General features: G+C 43.1%; 3 protein-coding genes across 11 annotated transcripts in view; 1 reads left to right on the top strand and 2 right to left on the bottom strand.

The window, feature by feature from the left end:
- ap1g1 (adaptor related protein complex 1 subunit gamma 1) overlaps positions 1 to 1437 on the bottom strand; it is a 14500-nt gene extending 13063 nt beyond the window's left edge. Inside the window, exon 1 of one of the 3 annotated variants that reach the window (XM_077594052.1) lies at positions 908 to 1437. The gene's annotated coding sequence lies outside the window, so the exon portion shown is untranslated. The other 2 variants (XM_077594036.1, XM_077594045.1) reach the window with 2 other exon arrangements.
- On the top strand, positions 1033 to 12486 carry znf821 (zinc finger protein 821). 6 transcript variants are annotated; one of them, XM_077594086.1, is made up of 6 exons: positions 1033 to 1181; positions 5611 to 5742; positions 5873 to 5973; positions 6955 to 7053; positions 7138 to 7304; positions 7817 to 12486. In XM_077594086.1, the coding sequence occupies exons 1-6, from the start codon at positions 1178 to 1180 to the stop codon at positions 8721 to 8723; spliced, it is 1410 nt and encodes a 469-aa protein (XP_077450212.1). In that variant the 5' UTR covers positions 1033 to 1177; the 3' UTR covers positions 8724 to 12486. The 6 variants fall into 6 exon arrangements, with proteins under 6 accessions (XP_077450212.1, XP_077450203.1, XP_077450221.1 ...); XM_077594077.1 differs by having other exon boundaries at positions 5870 to 5973; XM_077594095.1 differs by lacking the exon at positions 1033 to 1181 and adding an exon at positions 1871 to 2187 and having other exon boundaries at positions 5870 to 5973.
- atxn1l (ataxin 1-like) lies at positions 5210 to 20737 on the bottom strand. 2 transcript variants are annotated; one of them, XR_013298370.1, is made up of 5 exons: positions 20613 to 20737; positions 18296 to 19383; positions 16647 to 18042; positions 11628 to 11750; positions 5210 to 5949 (listed from the first exon to the last, which is right to left on the bottom strand). XR_013298370.1 is itself a non-coding variant. In XM_077594064.1 (3 exons), the coding sequence occupies exons 2-3, from the start codon at positions 19271 to 19273 to the stop codon at positions 16777 to 16779; spliced, it is 2244 nt and encodes a 747-aa protein (XP_077450190.1). In that variant the 5' UTR covers positions 19274 to 19383; positions 20613 to 20737; the 3' UTR covers positions 15238 to 16776. The 2 variants fall into 2 exon arrangements, 1 of the variants encoding a protein (XP_077450190.1); XM_077594064.1 differs by lacking the exons at positions 5210 to 5949; positions 11628 to 11750 and having other exon boundaries at positions 15238 to 18042.

Raw genomic sequence — 20737 nt, 5'->3', positions numbered from 1 at the left:
TAAGACTATTTCCCTTTTACTTTAAACTGAATATAAGATTCAAATATTACATATTGACCTCCTTGAGTAGCAATAATCAGTCTAAACAATTTTAATAATCATGTACCAAATGAAACGTTGTTGTTATTTTGGGGTGCTGTATTAATTAATAGATTATGGAGACATTTCGAGCTATTTGAAGTGTTTTTGAAAACTCCAAATAGAGATCGACCACTTGTCGTATTCCCTGGCGATCTTAGTATTTTCTTTAAGACGTTTTAAAAAGCTGAGGTTGTAGTGAAAGGCCTGCATCGATTTTTCATCTTTGCATATTTTAAACACTCCTTTCTAAGACACAAATGACACCTACACATTCCAGTTAGCACTGAGCTAACACGAGTAGCATTTCAAGTTGACACTGGCGGAACAGTGCGTTGCCTTCACCTTGGGTGACATTAAACAAAAACGACAAGGTTGTATTTCACAATATTTCAGAATTTAACATAAAAGCGATCTTGGTTAGAAAAATACACCTGAACCTGTCCACGCCATATGATGCGGTTTTCAGGCCTTCTTTTGGATTAGGCGACTAGCGAGTACCTTGCTCACGCGTTTTCGCTCAATGAATGCAAAAAGTCTCCACACTCAAACGGATGGTTTATTGCGTTAGCCGGGTAAAAGTGAACTTGCAATACGGTGTTGTCACGACGATTAAAGATTAAGGCTCCGAGTAGCGTAGTGTGAATGGTTGTGTACCTAACTTAGCTTCTGTCAGACACAACCCCGGTGCACTGAGGACTGGAGCCACTTCCTATGCAGCGCCACAGTGACTTGTCAATGTAATTACGACACAAAACGCCGACTATTTGGATCCCCTTGTGCCATTTCCACACGCCTATTGATAGGAGCTGACTTGCGGCGCACTTACCAGCCGTGGTGATGCCAGAAAGTGAGTGGAATCGTCTCTATTAGCAATGGAGGGAGGAACACACTCGACATGCAAAATGGTGGCTACTCCAGCCTCAGCACATCTACTGCAGGCGGAAGGTTACGCTGACATGTCCCAGAAGGTTTTGAGGCGAGGTTTGCCCAAGAAGTTTAGCACCGTACAGTAGCAGCAGCGTCCATCGGAATTGATTTGTGGCATTGTTTTTCTTCCCGTTTATCGCACCCGATACGCGGATGATCTCTGGATAACATGGGTATTCTATTCATTTTATCAATACTGTTTGACCCCGTTGATTGGAATGCGCGATGAGATGTCTATGCATCGCTATTGTAAAGGGCTAGCTTGTTGTTAGCCGATCGCTAACGCCAATTGGTTTCATTTACAAAGAGGACCGCATCAAAAATATATTGTCGTCAACTATTTTGTTGTGTGGTGGTTGTGAGTGTTGCTTGTGATTTGATAACGAATGGTCGCCTTCCCTTGTTGTGATTTTTGTTGACGTGGATTAGTTTTTGTTTAAGTCCTCCTCTCCTTCCCTGCGGAAGAATATCACTTTTCTCGTCTATGGAGTGATGCGGTCCTTTTACTCGTGGCATTCAGTGATGACGACTAGTGTAATGTTATGGCATTGGGTGTGTAGTGTCTAAGAGCGCTATCTTGTGGTTCATCCTGGTCCTGCAACATCGTAACAATCCCATCGTTTTTTTAGATTACCTATCCCTCAACTTTTTTTGTCATATTACGAGTAGCCCTGCACTCAAAATCTCGTCCATCCTCCAAAACTAGAAATTATTACATGTAACCATGCGTTTACACTTCATCTTAATAACGTTTCTTAAATTGCTATCGTGACAAGCTCCTGTGCTAACACTTCCGCGTTGAATGAACGCAGCCCACAATGCACTGCGACGGGTTTAACGTGAGAGATCAGCTGATCATGCGCGTCGCCGCAGTGCGCGCACGCGCGCGCCAAGGTTCTCTTCTACGCGATCAGTCGGTGTTTTAAAAAGGAACAAGTCAATTATTTGGATATATGCGTTTTAATCACGACTGCAAGAATGTGAGGGTGTGTGCTGATTCATTTATTATTATTATTATTATTATTTTGCATCTATGGATCGACCCTTTGGAAACAATAATTTTCCACCTGGACCGGTGTGAAGAAACGGACGTTTCTCCACATGCATCTATATTTGCTTCCTCATGGAGTATGACATTTTTCCAGGCGAAAACAGAACAATCCTTTCAAAGTTGACTAGGTATTTCAGCTGTTGTGTGCAACTGCACTAGGTTTTGTTGTTGTATTTCCAGCCTTTGGCAAGCCTGACTGTTTCAATTTGACAGAATTAGCTATATGTACTTATAATACCTGCTTTGCTCTCAAAATAATGAAATATATTTTTAAGATTTGGGAAATGAGGTGGGATGTGCGAAGAAGCGTGCTAGACATCCATATTATATGGATATCCGCGATGTATGCTATTGCACATATTCACATTTACATCTATTTTTATTAGAATTCCATCAGAGAGAGGTCTCAAGTTGTTGCTCATACTGTCGTTCCTCTTCTTAATATTGGTCTTTTTCTTTTTGTGGATTTATTGTTGCCTGCATGTTAATTAACTGAAATTACAGGTGACAATCATGTAGTAACCCTTCTGTCTAACCATTGAACCTAAATTCAAGGCTAATCATGTTGGGAGTAATACGTTTTAATGGAGAGAATTGTACAAAATGTTTTTTTAGTTTGAATAACTGGTTCAAAAAAGGAGATTTTTTGACCAAAATCCAAACTCAAAAATGAAAGAAAAAAAACAAAGCTGAAAACCTAAACTTAAGGCTAAGGTCTTTCTAGGCAGTATACAATTTCAATTTAAGAGAAAGGGGAAGTAGATGGCTGGATAGAGTTTGTGGTTTAGCTTACTACTTAACATCATTCTGTAGTATTTTCACTTTTCTGACTGAAGTTTTAGTCATTTCCTGAATTTGGGTTGTCTCATCGCATCTAATTTTCTGAACCGCTTTATCCTCACTAGGGTTGTGGGGGGTGCTGGAGCCTATCCCAGCTGACCTCAGGCCATAGGTGGGGGACACCCTGAATTGGTGGCCAGCCAATCGCAGGGCACAAGGAGACAAACAAACACCCACGCTCACACTCATACCTAGGGGCAATTTAGAGTGTCCAATCAGCGTAACATGCATGTCTTTGCAATGTGGGAGGAAACCGGAGTACCCGGAGAAAACCCACGCAGGCCGGGGAGAACATGGAAACTCCACACAGGTGGACAGACCTGGATTTGAACCCAGGTCCCCCCACGTAAGGCCGACGATTAATGTCTTATTGAAATTAATGAAATCCTTCTTTAAAAAAGTAACATCAGTGTGGAAGAAATTCAAAAGCCGAGTTTTTGCCTTCTATTTTTGATTACAAATAGTTCCCCCCCCCCCCCCCCCCCCCACGCGCCCCCCACTCATCTCGCGTCTGTTCCTCGCCTTGTCTTCATTATCGCTAGTTTTTTTGTGTGTCTGTCGGCTGATGAGTTTGTCTCTTTGTCTGGATTCAGTCAGACACTGCGTCACCTCTTGCATACAGACACACAGACCCTCACAGATAACATCACAGTGGCAAAGACGAGGGAGGGCGAAGAGACAGATGTACAGACACGATGGGGGGAGGAAGAGGAGGAGGAGGCATATCCCACACATCAATCACCAGATTGTGTGAATCTTGCTTGGTCTGCTAGCTCATAGTTCAGTGGTCAGATGCACTCGAGCAGTGCAAACAAACGGGGATCTATGGGGAAAAGTGCCCAAAGTGAGTTCACACATCTGCTTCTTACGGTCTGGGGCTAAGTAGCAAAATGACAAACTATCTCGAGACCTGTGCTGACCGTTTGGGGAGTTACTATTTCACTCTCGACTAACCTGCAAGAGAACACCTAGTATAAATGATCTTCATGTGAAATACTGTTGCTCAAAGTATTTCAGTACTTAATCGCAAAGTTCTTCGATCTCTGATACCAGATCAAATATTACATATATATATATAATATTCAATAGCTTTGTGGGAACTGTAATTGGTGGATAACTAAACTATAACTAATCTTGTCCATCTAGTCCCAAGTTAGCCATATTAGTGTGACTAAATACTAGTTCATAACATTACTATTGGCATATAAGTGCACTTATTGGATATTTTCATACTTAAACAACACCAACTTAATGTTTACAAGTCTAACATCCACCGGTTTATGCAACATTAATTAGGGAAGTAAAATTTGTATTGGTGTTTCATATAGTTTGTGTTTATATTTTTGGAAGGGGAAATTCTATTTAGTAGTTTGGAAAGAAAAGACTTGTTAAACAGTCTTGTTTCACAGCTAATGCTCAATGTTTTACAACAAATCAAGATTCATTGAAATATTAAAGAGGCATGCTGTTGTTTATGAAAAAAAGATTAGCAGGTCACGCTCTGATCGGATGGAAAACTGTTACCCAGGTTTAAACATTCGTTCATTTTCCGTACTGCCTCAGCTCTCAAGGTTCGCAGGGGTGCTGGAGCTATCTTTGGGCAGTGGGCGGGGGACACCCTCAATTGGTTGCCAGCCAATCGGAGAGCGAATGGAGACAAACAACCGTTCGCGCATCTTGGAAGGAGTCTCACGTGAGCAAAGTGCAATCTTGGTCGATATGGAAATGATGCACATGAGGGCAGCCATAGTCGTTGGTGTGAGTGGTAGTGAGAGAAGAAGAAGAAGAAAGAGGAAAAAATGATTGCAACCTGCTTCTCTCCCTGTGGGACTGCAGTATGTATCTTGCTGTGTGTGTGTGTGTGAGTGTGTGTGAGCTAGTGGTGGGGGGTTGGGTTGCAAATGAAGTGTGCACGGCGGGTATCGCATTCGTTATGTCCCGTCGTAGGACAGCCATCAGATTTCCCTTGTGGATTCAGAGTGTCTAATCTACACATGTGGCACTGGCTAGTTTTCATTGGGATGGCTATTTGATAAATTATTATTTTTTTAATCTCAGAGTAAAAGCCTGTATGGGAACGCTTTCAAGGGATCATTGGCACATGCATAAGTCCTGAAAAATTAATGACTCCTTATGGAAAATAAGGCGGTAAAGATGGATTTGACGTTGCTATGGAGATGAAGAGCCTTGTTGTTGTTTTGTAACAGAATGCATATTTTTTTTATGTTAAGATCCACTTAAACATGATGGATCATCACCATAAGTGAGCTCGAGTATCACACTGCCTGTCACTCTTATACATTATATAAATTATGAATTATAAACACTTTTAAATGATGGAACACGGATTGTACTATTGACATAAATTGCTATTTGTGTATGGGTTTTATAAAAAATATTTATTCATACATAAAAATCCCAAACCTATTTATTTACTAGGGAAAACGAAGTAAACTGCTTTATACTTAAAACAACTGCATTTTCCAGAATATAAGTCGCTTTTTAGGTATTTTGACTGGGCCTGTGTACTCATCCTCTGATGCAACTTATATATGGTTTCTATTTCTAAACTTTACGGGATTTAGAGGTGATTTGGGGTGAGATTAAAAGAATGTGACATTTAGTTGGGTGCGACTTTTAGTCCAAAAATGTTGAGGTTGACACTTGCAATACAGGGTTTCTGATGATGTCTTCTTTTACCTTTTCTCCAGGGCCGTTCCACACTTCTGGCATGACAGGATTTCAACATACAATTAACATGGACGGCAGGGACGAGTTCACCGAAGACCGTGAGTGCTGCAACAACAACTCCCGGGATGTCCTCGGACAGGAAAGCAACACAGGTATAGGACAGCGTCGGCGGATGGGGCGGGCAAAATTCCTGACGCTGAAGGGGTGTTAGTGTGAGTAAGCCCTGCCTTGTGCTTTGTTGTCCCGTTTGTATTGATAGGGCTGTGTTTGCCTCCATAGAAGACAGTGAAAGCGACCCGGACTCCTTGTCCAACGCCTCCACTGACGACCACATGACTGCCAAGAGGGCGCCGTGCCGCCTGCAAGGAGCAGGAGTCAAAGAGGTAAGAAGGATGCAAAAAAAAAGGGATTTGGGGGTCATTTCCACACAATAGAGCACACCTTACTGTAAGCCTCAAGTATCCGCATTTGAACATGGAATATTTACATTGAAAGATTTGAACAAAAATTTCTTTATTAATCAAGTTAACATCAACACGCCTTTTAGGGGGGGCATGACAGGACCACACGTTCCACTCGCATACCTGTCAACCTCTGCCGATAACTGCCCTTATAAATGATTATGATTCCCCTTACAAACCCCAAAAAAACCTTACAAACACCGTACGACTAGAAAATATTTTTATAGATTTATTTTTAGATTTTACAAAATGCTTTTTGAACTAAAAAGAAAGAAAAAAATGGATGGAAATTGCAATTATTGATTTTAAAAAGTGGAAAATCAGGAAATATAATATACATCTATAATCTTCATGATCCTAAAACAGAAAGTCGGCACTCATGATTTACTTTCTCGGGCTGCTCAAAATGATGTGGTGGGCCAGATTTGGCCCCCGGGCCACCACTTTGACACCTGTGCGCTACACTGTAAGGATTGCCTCTGGGTTTGGCCGTTGATGATGCAAACCACTCTTTGAAAAATCACTGTTTTATACAATGGACGAATACGTGAGGGTGCTATAAAGATGAGCGAAAGGCAAAAACAACTCTTATAGCTTCATGCCATCTGTTGGCAAATGTTTTCTATTTCAGCATCACAGTGAGTCACGTGTAAGACGCTACACAGCGTGTCCCTGCAGGTGAGTCATGGCGGTTCACTTGCACGTCATGTAAGTCCATTGGGAAAAAAATTCAAATAGGGTGAAATGGGCAGTGGTCCACCTTCAGAGAACTTGACACATATTTTAGGACAGTCAACGGAATGAACTTAAAACTACTTTAGAGATACATCACCAAATGTCAGGAAAGTAAATTGTGCTGTGCGTAGTGTAGAATGTCTTTGAAGGATTCCTGTGTTTCTGCAGGAGATCGAGGACGGCTCCGATCACAGCAACAACTTTGTGTGTCCCCTCTGCACGCTGGACTTCACCAGTCCAGAAAAGCTTATTTCTCATGTCTACCAGGTGAGGGAGGTCAAGTTTCGTCCCTCAAAAATATTGCATTAATGCCGCGTTTGTGGTGATAATGGCTTCCTCTGTGTTTAACAGCACACAAGCCTAATGAGCAACGCCAAAAGCTACGTGTGTCCCGTATGCGGACGAGCGCTGAGTTCGCCCGGCTCGCTCGGACGTCATCTTCTCATCCACTCCGAGGACCGTCTGTCCAACTGCGCCGTGTGCGGGGCGCACTTCACCGACACGGACAACGTCAACAGGTGCTTCTTAGCTTGTGTTAAAGTTGCACACGTCCAAGTCAAAGCTAGTGTGTTCAAAAACACCATCATCGGTGTGGATGAGCCATAAGTCTTAAAAAATGGTCCTTCTCTTCTTTTTTTAGCCTCAGAAAATTGGAAAAATGTTCTCATATTTTTTTTTATACATTTGAATTTAAATACAAGGGGAATGCTAAACATATCCTCTTTTTGTTAGTTTTAATTCATGTTTTTCGTGATTTCAAAAATGCTTTTAAATAGATTTTAAATTGAAAGAAATTTCAATTTTGCTAATATCCATAGTCCTGGATCGTTCATTTCAATTTGATTCTTTCAGGGCGGAACTGCAAAAAGTTGACATTAGCAGGCCGCAAAAAAAAAATGAAGACACACCTGTGGTCGAGAGAGTACAAATAACAACGCCCTAACAAAAGAGACCTACAAATTTTCACGTTTGCCATTCTTAGTTGGTCATTCAAACATCCGCCATCCTTTTGTTGTTGTTGTTGCTTCAGGGAGAAGCTGAAGGATGTCCTGGACACGACCAGGCTTGTCGTCTCTGATGGAGGGGACACTTGTCCTCTGATCCACCCGCTCTCTAGCACTCCCATGTCCAGCCCAGGAAGGGGCCCGCATTCCTTGTCCGGCCCCAGTTCGTGTCACGGTCCTCAGTCGTGTCAAGTCCACGACCCTAACGGGAGCCTATGTCAATCGCATCGGACGTGCCACATGTCCGGTCCCCCTTGTCAAGGCCCCTCTGGCCCGGGACCCTCGTTTCCCTCGCTGCCCGACAGTCTGCTGTCCGAAGGGCCCTCGCTGGCGTCCATCCCCGATGCCCTCACCTCGTCCTCCTCGGGTCTTCCTCCCATCCCCGACATCCTGAGCCCGACGCCCGTGTACCCCGCCGGCGTGCTCCTGGTCTGCAACAGCTGCGTGGCCTATCAGCAGCTGGTGGAGTCGCAGTCCCCCACTCGCAAATGGGCCCTGCGCCGCAAAAACGAGCCGCTGGAATCGCGCCTGCACCGGCTGGAGCGCGAGCGCACGGCCAAGAAAAACAAGCGGGCGTGCGAGACGGACGAGGAACGCGAGCTACGGCGTCTGCGCGACCGCGAGGCTAAGCGCATGCAGAGGATGCAGGAGTCGGAGGAGCAGCGGGCGCGCCGCCTACAGCGGGACCGTGACGCCATGCGCCTCAAGAGGGCAAACGAGACGCCCGAGAGGCGACAGGCTCGGCTCGTCCGCGAGCGCGAGGCCAAGAGGATTAAGCGGCGGCTGGAGAAGATAGACCCCGCGCTTAGGACGCAGATCGAGCACGATCCAGCCGCTATGGCCGCGCTCACGGCGGACATGAGCCTCTTTCAGTTCCCCTGCCCTGTGCCCGTCCCCGCCATGGGAAATGGACTCTTCATGAAAATGCCCTAAAAGAACTGCACTCTAATTCAGAGGTGTCCAAACTTTTACATGCAGAAAATTCAAAGGGCACAAGGGGGGGCACTTCTTTACCATTAACTCATTCCGTTCCAGCCAAGACTAATTAGTGCAATCCCCCATTTTTCGCGGAAACCGCCAAAAACGGGGGACTACAGCCGATATATTTTTCAGTATTCCCCGTTTTTCACTTTTCATGGGGATTACTGTCATTTTCTTATGAAGCCTTTTGTCACTTTTTGGATGGATTTGTGTCCAAAATATGATCTGCTCCCATTCTAAAATAACTCGCTTTAGTATTTTATAGCACCATTACTGGACCTTCCCTGCCTCCCAAAATGCTTGTCATTGGCATGGAATGAGTTAATCCGTGTGAAGTGAAGAAATAGGAAATGAGCTGTAGTTTGGACACCCCTGCTCTAATTTATTCCAAGTGTTGCGAATGTTCCACGTGTATGGAAGATGACCTTAACGCATGTTGTAAAGAGATTGAACCAGTTTGTTTTGCTCCTCTTAAGTGGAGACTCATTGTTTTGCACACAGACTTTCAAGGGTGGGAGCGATTTCTTTGGAGCAACTCTGTCCTCCTCACTGGTTCAGTTCCAATCCAGTTCCGCTCCGTCGAGACATTCTACCTCAGCCCTCCTTTTGCTCAACGACCCCTGTTTTTCTACTGCCTTCACGTAACAGGACCAAGCTTTCTGTTTTTTTTGTGTGTGTGACACTCCACTTGTGTGTAAAGGGCTGGAAAATGGCCGGCAAATATCCATGAAAATTAGAGTGCGGAATATTAGAAAATATTTCAAATTGGAAACCTTCCATGGGAATTCATCAAAGTTAACCAGGTCATTTTAATGGAAATGTCCTAACTTAAAAACATATTGGCTGCTATTGTCGTCCAATCCATTTTGAGTAGGAGAGGCTGATTCAATTATTGCTACCTGCCCTCCCAAGTTAAACCACTTAAATAAAATAGACATCCCAAAAAGCTAGCAAAACCGGGTGGCACAAGCCCACCGCCAGTCCCACGATGTTTTTCTTTTTTTTTTTAAACAAAAAAAGAAAAGATAATGTTGACATTAATTTTGAAATGATGATTTATGTGTTATCATTAGCAATTTACTGAATGAAGTCTTACAAAAAAAAAAGCATGGTTTTGCACCAACGCAACTTCCGGCTTTAGTATCATTATTTCTTTAAAAAAACGGTTTTGGGCCCAAACTGGAGTGCCTAGGAAAAACCCACGCAAGCCCAGGGAGAACATGCAAACTCCAAACATTGTCCCACCTGAGATCAAACCCTCGACCTCAGAACTGTGAGCAGCTTTTTTATTGAATCATTTTCCAAACTATCGAAGAGGAAGTGTATTTTTTTTTAGATATAAGGGAGAGTTTCCTCTTTTTACACTTCCAAAGGACAATGGGCTTTTGGACTCTGAAATTGAAAGTAAACCTCGGGGAGAAGGTTTTATAGAGTTCCATTTCCAGCCGTTTGAGATGGCTGTGAAAAGCCCCTTTTTCAGTGTATTATAAAAGTTCCTGTTAAGAGATGATTTACAATTGTATAAATTGACTTTATCCCTATGGAAAGTTTCCAACTTTGAAAATTGCAATCTAACACTGACTCCACACAACCTTTTCTACTTCCTCTGCTGCTGGTTCCCGATAAATGTTACCTGGTCTTATTACACATTGACGTGCATCGGAATCAATTGGAATAGAATAGAAAACTTGATCAACTTCAGCGGTTTCACTCAAAAAGTAAACATTTTATATACAGTATTATTGATATCTTTTCATGTTTAAAAATTGTTTACGGAGGTCCGAACAATACGTGCTTACACTTTTCAATTTAAACTACTGACAAAAAGAAATACAACTGCCGTGTGTTACTTTTAAGATTGAAACCTGCAACAATGGAAAAACTAACAACCGTTAGTTTTCTACATCACTCGACGTCAATGGCACATAGTTCTGCAATCAAGTGTGAATATATATATTTTTTGTCATCTTGTTTATTACATTTATTTTTTTAAACCATGTGATGTTTTAATTTTGTCTGTTTCGATGCTAATGTAAAATGAACTTAAGTTTTTGCAATAAAACATGACAAAGAACAAAAAATGCAAACTACTGGCTGGGTTTGAGGCACTCCTAGAGTCACTCCAACTTTTTCAGTTTTCATAAGCATATCTTAAAAATCAAGTTTGGTAGGCAGTTTAGAGACTTATCATTATTGTCAACATAATGTCCAAATTGTTAATAGCTTTTCTAAACATTTAATGAAATCAAATTATATGTCAAGTAGGTTGCAAATTGTACCAAACAATAGTTAAAGATGAATGTATCAAATTCTACAGTTAATTACAATTGAATTCTAGTTAGCCTATCATTCTTTTTTATTAGCAGAAAAAAACTGCAGATTTTTTGGGGTGGCGGGTATATATTTTTATAATTAACCGCTCTCCAAAAGTGCAAATATGTATGCATATATATACACAGGGTGTGACATAAGTCTCTATAGATAGAAAACATAATTGTTTCTTGATAAACTGTTTATTGGTATTTCAATGGGTGAGACATATCTTTTCTATTATTACATCTTTAATAGTTTTCTCCCCCACGATTCACAATGTGTTAAACTACTATATCTGTTCCTTGTGAATAATTATTTTATAATTAAATATTTATTTTCTTTTGAAGGGGATTACAGTTCCCGACTCTGAGAGTGCATCAAATACCCGTGAATTTTTTTTCAGTTTTAAAAAAATATTTATTATTGTTGACTTCCCATTGAGACTATGCAGAGTGCACCTTTTTGTTTTTTGTCCAAACAAACATGAGTGTAACCTTCTCAGGAGATTTAAGGCAGATTCATTTGATTTGACAAAATATATACCTTCTTTTACTTTGTCGTTTTGTGGGGGTCAACGCCGGAAATCAACAGGCTGTTAGTCACATTGTCTTCCTGTTGCGGGCAGGTTGTGTTCTCACGTTAGGGCTCATTTCTCCTCTTCTTTCTCTATGAATTAAATGAATGGTGTTAGTAATGATGACAAAATGGCACATTAATACATGGACGTCATTCGGGATTATAAATCAAAAGCTCAAATGTCAAAGTGTTTTCATGTTTCTAAGCAGAACAGTGCATGTGGTCAAAAGTACACGTTATCTCAACCTTGCCTGTTTGGTTCTTAAATGCATTATTATAAGAGAAAAATCATTGGCAGTGGCTCCTCAGCCGGTAACCGGTTAAATAGTCCCAGGGGCTATTTAGCCAGTAACCAGTCAAATAGTCTATATGGCCCCATATGGCTATTTAGCCGGTAAGAATTCTGTGTGGGGTATAAATAGTAAGAAACTACGGCTACGGAGCCACTGCCTAAATAATAGTCATTAAATCCCTATTCACCTAATGTTAAAATCTATCAATTGGCAATAACACATCAAATTTCAATAAGATAGGTTGAATGGTTTAGAAAATCCCCTATTCACTCCATGTTAAATAATAGGTTACCGGCTAAATAGCCCCTGGGACTATTTGACCGGTTACCAGCTAAGGAGCCACTGCCAAAAATATTACAATTTAAAAAATAAAAAAGGCCTTTGTTTCTAAAAATCTATCAGGATTTCCTGTCAACGTCCTTGTTTACAGAGTATTGGGCGAGCTGAGCTGCTTGTCATTTTAGTGACTGGTTAGTACGTTGAAGTCCTGAACGTGTTTAAGAATGGGCAAATAAAATGATTTTACCAATGAAGTCATCTTGTTTTTGTCTTTGTCATGAACGCAGAGCGACAGCACAGTCCAAAAACGTCTGTTCGGCGTCTATATCTCGTGTTGTTGGGATAAGCGGTACAGAAAATGAATGAAAACATGTTTTTTTTGGTTCTGCTAACGAGAAGTGCTCAGTGACATGGTTTTAGATGAACCATGCACCACCTCTGATTGGTTACACATCTAAATAAAATGTGTTACAAATACAATCAATTTAAGTTAATAAAACCATCTGCTACAAAAAAACATTCAATAAGCAGCCCTCAGTTTAGATAATAGTTTATATTTATATAGCTGTATATATATATTATATTGTGTTGACTTAAAATGTTCAATGCAACGTCTCAGAGTTAGCTGTAACAATAAAAATACAATATCTTTGTGTCCTTAAAGTACATAGAATTCAAACAGGCCAAAAAATATATATATATATATCAATGAACAAAAAAAGTCTAAGTAGTTCACGGAGAGGTACAAATATACAGTACAAATCTAATTTATCCAAGGGTACAAATCATAATTAAAAAAAGCAACAAAATACAAATATTAATGCTTTCTTAAATTCAGGTAGGTGTAGGGTATTTCTAAGGGTGCACTTTGGGTGGACAAGTCTATAAGGCTTCTGATAACAGATCAATACATATCGGTACGACCAGACGATATTAAAGTCACTATACAAAGTTCAAACGACCTGGATTATACTTGAGGATTGACATTTACATCTTTGCATATATTTTGCAGATTCAGGCATTTTGGAAAAGAAAAAAAAACTTTTTTTTTTCTTTTTTTCAGTTACACATCACATACAAAGCAGTGTCATTTTGTGCCAAAAAAACAAGTACAACAAAATCAGGAAAAATACATCTTTAAAACTTGAAACCGTTCTGCTTTTTGATGTTTTTTTTTTCTTTCTTCCTTGTTTAAAGTCACCATGGAAACAATCCGAGAAATTCAACTGTAGGAAGTCGACTGTTACCCACACAAAATTGTACGAAGCAGGAGTTAAGGCATCAAATAGTCGCGGTCAAACCAGCTAGACAACAACAACGCACAAATCAGAGCATTTAGTCCAGATAATCCTCATCTTAAACTCCATGTTCTAGAACGCTCTTTTGGTCTCACTAGTAACAGAATGTAATGCAGTAGTGGCAAATTGAGTAAATTCCAATCAAATGGCGTACTTTTACCTCACTAGTAGCATGTCGTTTTACCAATAAGGACAAAGAGCATGCCAATACATGGACATGAAGCAAACAATAAAAGTTCCAACAACTTTCCATACTGTGACTCTTCAAATTAAAGCAACAACTGACAAGAACGGGACATTTAGTGCAATTAGTACTTACAGCAACACACCGGCAGCCTTGTCGACACAAGCGCCCAAAACTAACCAAAACAGCGCCTTCTGTTGGCCGATAGTTAAAGACAGACTGCAGTGCTTGCACTCTAAAATGGAATTAATACTTCAGTTTTTTAGCGCCATACTAATTTGATAAAATCAAATTTGGCTAGCCTAACGACAGAATTGCCCAAGTCATTAACTTACTGTCTCCATGTGGATACAAAGTATTCCTATTTTTTCTTTAAACTGTTTTATAAAGAAAATGTTCCATTTTAATTGAGTCATTTTGCATATATATATTCCAAAAACTGCCTGAAGCAGCTGTACTGTGAATTCCAAGTTTGTTGACAAAGTTAACGAAACAAAAGTGCCACTAGTGGGCAGCACTGTGCAAACAGACGGTAAGTAACATTACAAGCGGTGTGACAGATGCGCATTCTGGTGGGTTAACATCACTCACAGCATGTGATATTGCTAAATACGTGATTGTGCTATCAAAGGCAATTTTTAGCTGGTTTAGTTGCGCCACTGTTCAAATGTTAGAACTGTCACGCATTAATGTTCTGCTTTCAAAGTTTCAAAATTTCAAAGTTACCAATGTTCTACCGCTTTTAATTAAGAATACAAGAAACCGCATGATTGAATTTTTTTCCTATGAAATCAAGGCAACTGGAATTTGTTTTTCTGGTATTCCCATAATGTTTAAAAAATGACTCAGGCAATTTTGCTGCAAGTCTGAAAATGTACTGTGATTACATATTGTGGTACTTTGATATGAAGTTCTTTTGACTTAATTAGGTAAAAAAATACTTGACTTATAGAATACAAAGAATGTATCTTGATTAATCTATGCGAGCGGCGGACAGTGACGCGCATGCTTAACGTGATTGCAGAAGCTACAACTGCCCTGTGCAACAGATTTGTTTTTAGAAAGATTTTCATGAAATATCAGGAGTATACGCTAACATTCTTGTGAACATACTTTGTTCTCGAAAATAAATGGATACAATTCTGGCTATAGTGCATTTTAAATCCCCCCTGAAACTACACGGAGAGGCCCTAATTTCCATAAACTTTTGTTTACAGTCACATTTGTTTGTTGTTTTGCCATTCATTTTCTCTCAAATGATGTGCCTTGACTATAAAGCTGGGAAACACATGATATACTAGTTCAGGGGTGGCCAACTCCGGTCCTCGAGAGCCGCCATCCGGTCTGTTTTCCATGTCTCCCTCCACCAACACACCTGAATCAAATAATCAGGATCGGTATCAAGCTTCTGGACGGCTTGCTGATGAGTTGGTCATTTGATTCAGGTGTGCTAGAAGAGGGAGATATGGAAAACACACCGGATAGCGGCTCTTGAGGACCGGAGTTGGCCACCCCTGTACTAGTTTTACAAAAAAAAGGTTTTTTTTTGGCTTTTTATTTTTTTATTCGTTCAACGTGAGGTCTTTTTTGTTTTTTCAAATTGCATGGCAAGCGGGAACACGTCTCCTTAGAGGAACGACGGAGCAAAATGGCAATCAGGTAAGCGTTCCTGCTGTCTTTACTGCATAGAAACCGACTAGGAAAGATTGGCAGCCATGTTAACTTTAGCCTCCACTGCTCATAAACAAAGCGAACCAGGCAGAGAGTCAATGTTGCGAAATGAAAGAATACGTCCCAAAAGAAAAGTTTCTTTTGTACTTTTTCAGTAGGAATGTTAGTGTGTAATGTGCCGCCTGAATACTAAACTCTCTGCGAATGTTCTAATTGCACTTATTAAATCTTAGGTGAGCGCAAGAAAACTGCAGCATTTACCTGATTTGTAAACAGATGCAAAAAAAGCACGTCAGTTTCCCAAACGTGTTCCCTTTGCGTGCTGTGAGGAAAAAAGTGTAGCGATAGGAAAAGAAAAACAAAGTGAGAAGGAGCATTATAAAATGGAAGATGGGCTTGTGCATTAATTTTCAAAGATGAAGTGGCATTTTGGGGAGAAAAAAAAAAGAATATCCGATGAGGATTTTGTCCCATTGTAGGCCCTATTGCTTCAATTTTGCTAGGAGAGTAGACTACAAGTGACTGGTAAATGGGTCATTCCTAGTTTCCTATTAACCTTTTGTAAGGCGAGCATAATATTCAGTGGCTGCCATTTGACAAGAGCCAGATGTCCAATCAGTTTTGACTGGGAGGGCTGACTGCTATCATTTGCATCACAGCCAATTCTCTCAGTTGAAATGTTTAAAAACCAAAGTTTAGAGCATTAAAAGAGTTTATAACCAGAGTGAACGCCCACGGTTAAATGTTTTGGGTCGTTTTACCATTCATTTGAATGAAAAAGTGTTTCTAAACTTTTAACCAACATTATATTTCTTTTTTATTCATTTAAATTCTTTTAATTGTAATTATTATTAAAATCATATAAAAGTAAAGATCAATAATAACAATAAGGAATCGATGTCCTTATGGCATCCACATGTGGACACCACATCTTCAAGGGCTTAATAATTTTGTTTTTCTTAAATCACCAAAAATAACCACTAGCCGTATAAAGAGTTAAGGAGGTCTTTGAGGTACACAGAAGAGGTGAATGAGAGGGGCCGCCAAAATGATACTGGAATGACTAAAGCACTGATTCCAGTTCGTTGCAGTTATGCAAACGCACATAAACTGACAAGCTCGTTAGCGGACACACAAAAAAAACGGTGCATGATTGATTCTTCACAAGTTGGATTGTAAGACGAGCATCGGCTATCGAACGCCGGCAGTCAGGAATGGATCAACGATCTCCGGCTTCCAAATCCAGTGCGGAGTAACCTACCGTAATACAACCTTCCCCCTAGGGTGAGTAACGGCGAGCCAGGAGATTTTTTTTTCTCAGTTGAATGTGCAAAAAATCTTCGACATTCGCAGGCTACATTCACACTCGTTTCTCCGTCGGCGGCGGGTCGTTATTTCCCTGCGTTGGAGCGTCCTTCGATGGACAGTTTGACCTCCTGGGGGATGAACGAGGGCCGGATGAGTCCAGAGGCGGCGATCTGAGGACACGCCGCGTGCTCTCCCTTCAGACTGTATCTTTGGAGGCCAGGAGAGGACCAGCGCCTGTGAGAAGCCCCCGGGGTGGCGCCCGCGACGGCAGAGGCGTGCGTGTGCAACTGGTAGCCGCTCTGACCGCGGGGGTGCTCGCCCAATGTCCGAGCCAGTCTGCCGTGTGGTTCGGCTTCTTCCTTGTCCGCCGTGTCTTTCTCCGCCTCCCTCGGTCTGTCTCTGTGCATGCGCTCTGTCCTGAAATGAGCCTGAGTGCGCGAGTGCTGCGGGGCGGGAGGTCCCATGAGTCGATGAGCGGGTTCCGACACAGAGCCGCCGCTTTTGTTCAACGTCCGGGCCGTGTCGTGTTGCGGTGCGGCTTTCTGCTGCGACGCTTGCTGCTGCAACGTGACGGACACGCACACGTCGCCGACTTGCATCTGATGGCAGGCCAAGCCGTAGAGCTGCGCGGTGCGCTCCGGGCTGTACGACGACCAGCCTTGGCCAAAAACGAAAAAGGGGTGCTCCGGCGGCACGTCGATGGTCACTTTGCTCTGCTGTTCCCCCACCGTGAAGTGCAGCGCCACCAGGCCGGGCCTCTGCTGGCTGGCGCGGATGTCCACCACCATGCTGGAGTCGATTTTCAACCCCCCACTCAGCTCGGCGCTGCGCACAAAGTCCTGAGTTTGCAAGTCCTCCACTCGCTTCAGCTCCCCGGTGGCCAGCTGGATGACCGCACCCTTCATGAAGTGCGACGCGTTGCCGGAGGCCGGGCCGGGGGCGGCGGAGGCCAAGGCCTGCACCACCTCGGGGGGAAGCTGCTGCTGGGGTACCGTGGGCCCCGCCGCGGTCCTCTCGGGGATGCACGCTCTGGCCAAAGGATCTGACACTTTAAAAGAGGGCTTGGGAGAGCCGTCGTTGGCCTGCGCTGGGTAGTGATGCTGCGCCTGATACTGTACGGGGACTAGCACTGACTGCCCGTTGGCCAGCATGACCGATTGGGCCGGCGTCCCCCCTGGTTGCAGCTGCTGCCCGCTCAATCGCGGCTCACCGTAGCTTGCGGGTTGGGCCACGGCTCTGGCTCGCTGGACACTCTGAGACAGATTCAAGGGGGCAAAGGAGACCTCTTTGCGACCTCCGCTGACAGCTTGGCTAGAGGAAAAGGCCGTGGTGCCAACCACCTGCTGCACCTGGGAAAACAAGATAAGCCATGTAGGTAAACAAAGGTCAGTAATCAGTCAGTCATCAGCGATATAATAATATGTTTAACTCTAAAACTGAAAAGCACTCGAGAAAGAAAATGAACACACCTTTCAATTTTAACTTGAAAAGTGGCTTAATGCTGTATGTGGATTGTGATTCAAAATTAAGCTTACCTTAGCAAATCAGTCGAAAACGAAGTCTGAGTTATATGGCAAGGAGATTTTTTTTAAGGTGACATACCTCCAGGTCACTGTCTGGAGTGCTGCGGTGGCAGGGTGAGCTCAGCCGACGCTTTTGGTTGGCCTCGAGCGCCATGGGAACGGCGGCGACCTGCTGCACTCGTGCGTTCCTGCCGGCGTAGGAGTCCAACGGGAGATCCCTGACCACCTGCTCCTTACTCCCTCCATTCATCTCTGGCTCCTTTTCCTGTTGCACATCATGGGCGGCCCTGGCGGGACCCTGAGCGTGGTAGAAGACCGGCACCCCCCGCGAGCCGAGCTCTGTGGCCGACACCACTCCAACGGCGCCCAGGTGCTGCTGGGCGGCCTCCTCCGAAGGCAATATCAGCGGGACGCCGCTGGAGCCGGAAACTTTGGCAAAGGTATGAGCGCCGCTGACCTGAGCCTGAAGTGGCGGGGAAACCATGCCTTCTTGTATGACAGATGGGTAAGGGACGAGGTGGGACAGGGCGTGGGCCTGGGGGATGCTTCCTGAGGGCGGGATTAACGAACCGGGGACAAAACCGGGCGCTAATGCGTACGGTACAGCCGCGTATGGGGAGCTGACAAACTGCAGGGAGGAATGAGGGAGCTGCGCATAGCCCAGAGGAGAATAAGGAAGGCCTGAATGCTGCAGGAGGGGAGAGTGCACAGTGTAGGCGGGAGAGATGTGGCTCAATACTGGGTGAGGACTGCTGGGCGAGTAAGTAACTGACGGTAGAGCCACTTTGTAAAGCATACTGTACTGGTCTACTGGCACAGCTGAGATGCCCTCAGAGGAGTTCCCTCCGTAATGAGCTCGCAGCCACTCTCCCTGAGACTCGCTGTTGGCTGCACAGTTCTGAATGGAACCCATTTCATCCTCTCCAACGACGCCACCTCCTCTTTCCAGAACAGACACCACTGCCGGTGTGCCCGCTGCGCCGCCGCAGTTGCTGACAGGAAGGTCCCGCTTCTTAGGAGGCAGGCACTCCTGGTTGCGCTCCTGAGTGGGTTTCATGGCGACAAAGTAAATTCACTCCACGCCACAGGAGGCGATACTCGCAAGCCAGGCGGGCCGTGCAGGCACCAGCTCTGAAATCCTCCAGCTGACTTCCACTGAAGGTTCTCCTGAGGGCATAATAGGGTAAATAAACATGAGCCGGAAAACAAAATGATATTTGGACTAGAGTTACATTTACAAAATGGCTGAGTGAAATTGACTCAATTGAATTGAGTGCTTGGAATGAATGGAATAGGTGGTCCCCAAAAAATGATGCTGCCAGCCCTGTTTTTTTCCTCAAAATTAATATAATCTTGCACTGTTGTGTGTACAATAAAGCATCTTTCACTTGTGCTGTTTTGACTAAAGTAGAATTTATTTCATGACCCCTCTCGTAACTCAAAATACAACATATATTTCCTGTGGTGTGCATGCCGTGGCCACGGGGAGGCCAAATAATTTGTTGCAGAGGATAAAGAATATAGGCATGTCAGTGGGTGTCTCCTTTGAGGATGTTTGAAAATCTATTCGCTGTGTATTTCACCTGTAACACATAAAAATGTTTCTTTTTGCAAGTGAGCTTGCACTCTCAGATGCCGTTAAGCAAACAATAAAAAAAGAATCACACCCCAAATAGATCAATTTTGTTTTCTAATTGCATAGGCAAAGCCAATGTCAAAATGCACAGTAACAGTGGCAGTAAACATATATGGTTTGAATATAAAAACAACATTACTTCGACTTATTTTTAACACAATCCAAATTCAACAAGACACGATCCAACGACTACAAAAGTGCTTGCGTCCATTCAAAAAAGTCTGTATAGATGACGTATTTCACTTGATCACTGACATATTTCAATCGCATCATTGGAAAAAAAAGGATGTCATCGTGGGCTAACGAGCATCAGAATCGTGGGAAGGGAACAACTCCGGCAACAGTTCAACCGGCTGACTGGAAACTAAATGTTCCAACGACACACTCGTTCTGACTTGGAAAACAGTAAAAAAGTCACTTTAACTCCATTACAGAGCACGGACGCTGCACACCGTCAACTACCGGTGGATATGGCAAAGGAGTACTTTTTCAGAACGGTATCGACTTGCCATTTTGTAAGCTTTATTTGAATATACATGAAATGTTTTTGCGATCCAAGTATAAAGTCCGAAGGCCTGTTATTTCTCATTCTTGCCGTGTTCCACCGGACGCAGGTTCCGGGCAGTTAGCTACTCGGCTAACAAGGTTAGCTCGCTCAACTCCACTCCTGCTCGATTTCTCTGTCTTCCTTAACAACACGGTAACGCGGTTCCATGTTGATTTTTTTATACTGCAGCGCTGCTAATTCACGCAGACTTACCTCCAATTGTCATCTCGGAAAGACTTAGTTCAGGGGGAGGAATTAAGGAGATAAAGATGAGCGATGTGTGACAAAAATCAAGGCTCAGAAGTCGAGCCCATCTCGAAGGCCAGCGGAGGCGCTCG

This window comes from Stigmatopora argus, chromosome 2, assembly GCF_051989625.1.
Source record: "Stigmatopora argus isolate UIUO_Sarg chromosome 2, RoL_Sarg_1.0, whole genome shotgun sequence".
NCBI classification, from domain to species: domain Eukaryota; kingdom Metazoa; phylum Chordata; class Actinopteri; order Syngnathiformes; family Syngnathidae; genus Stigmatopora; species Stigmatopora argus.
The sequence above is the reverse complement of the archived record's forward strand: the minus strand, read 5'-3'. Positions and strand labels throughout refer to the sequence as shown.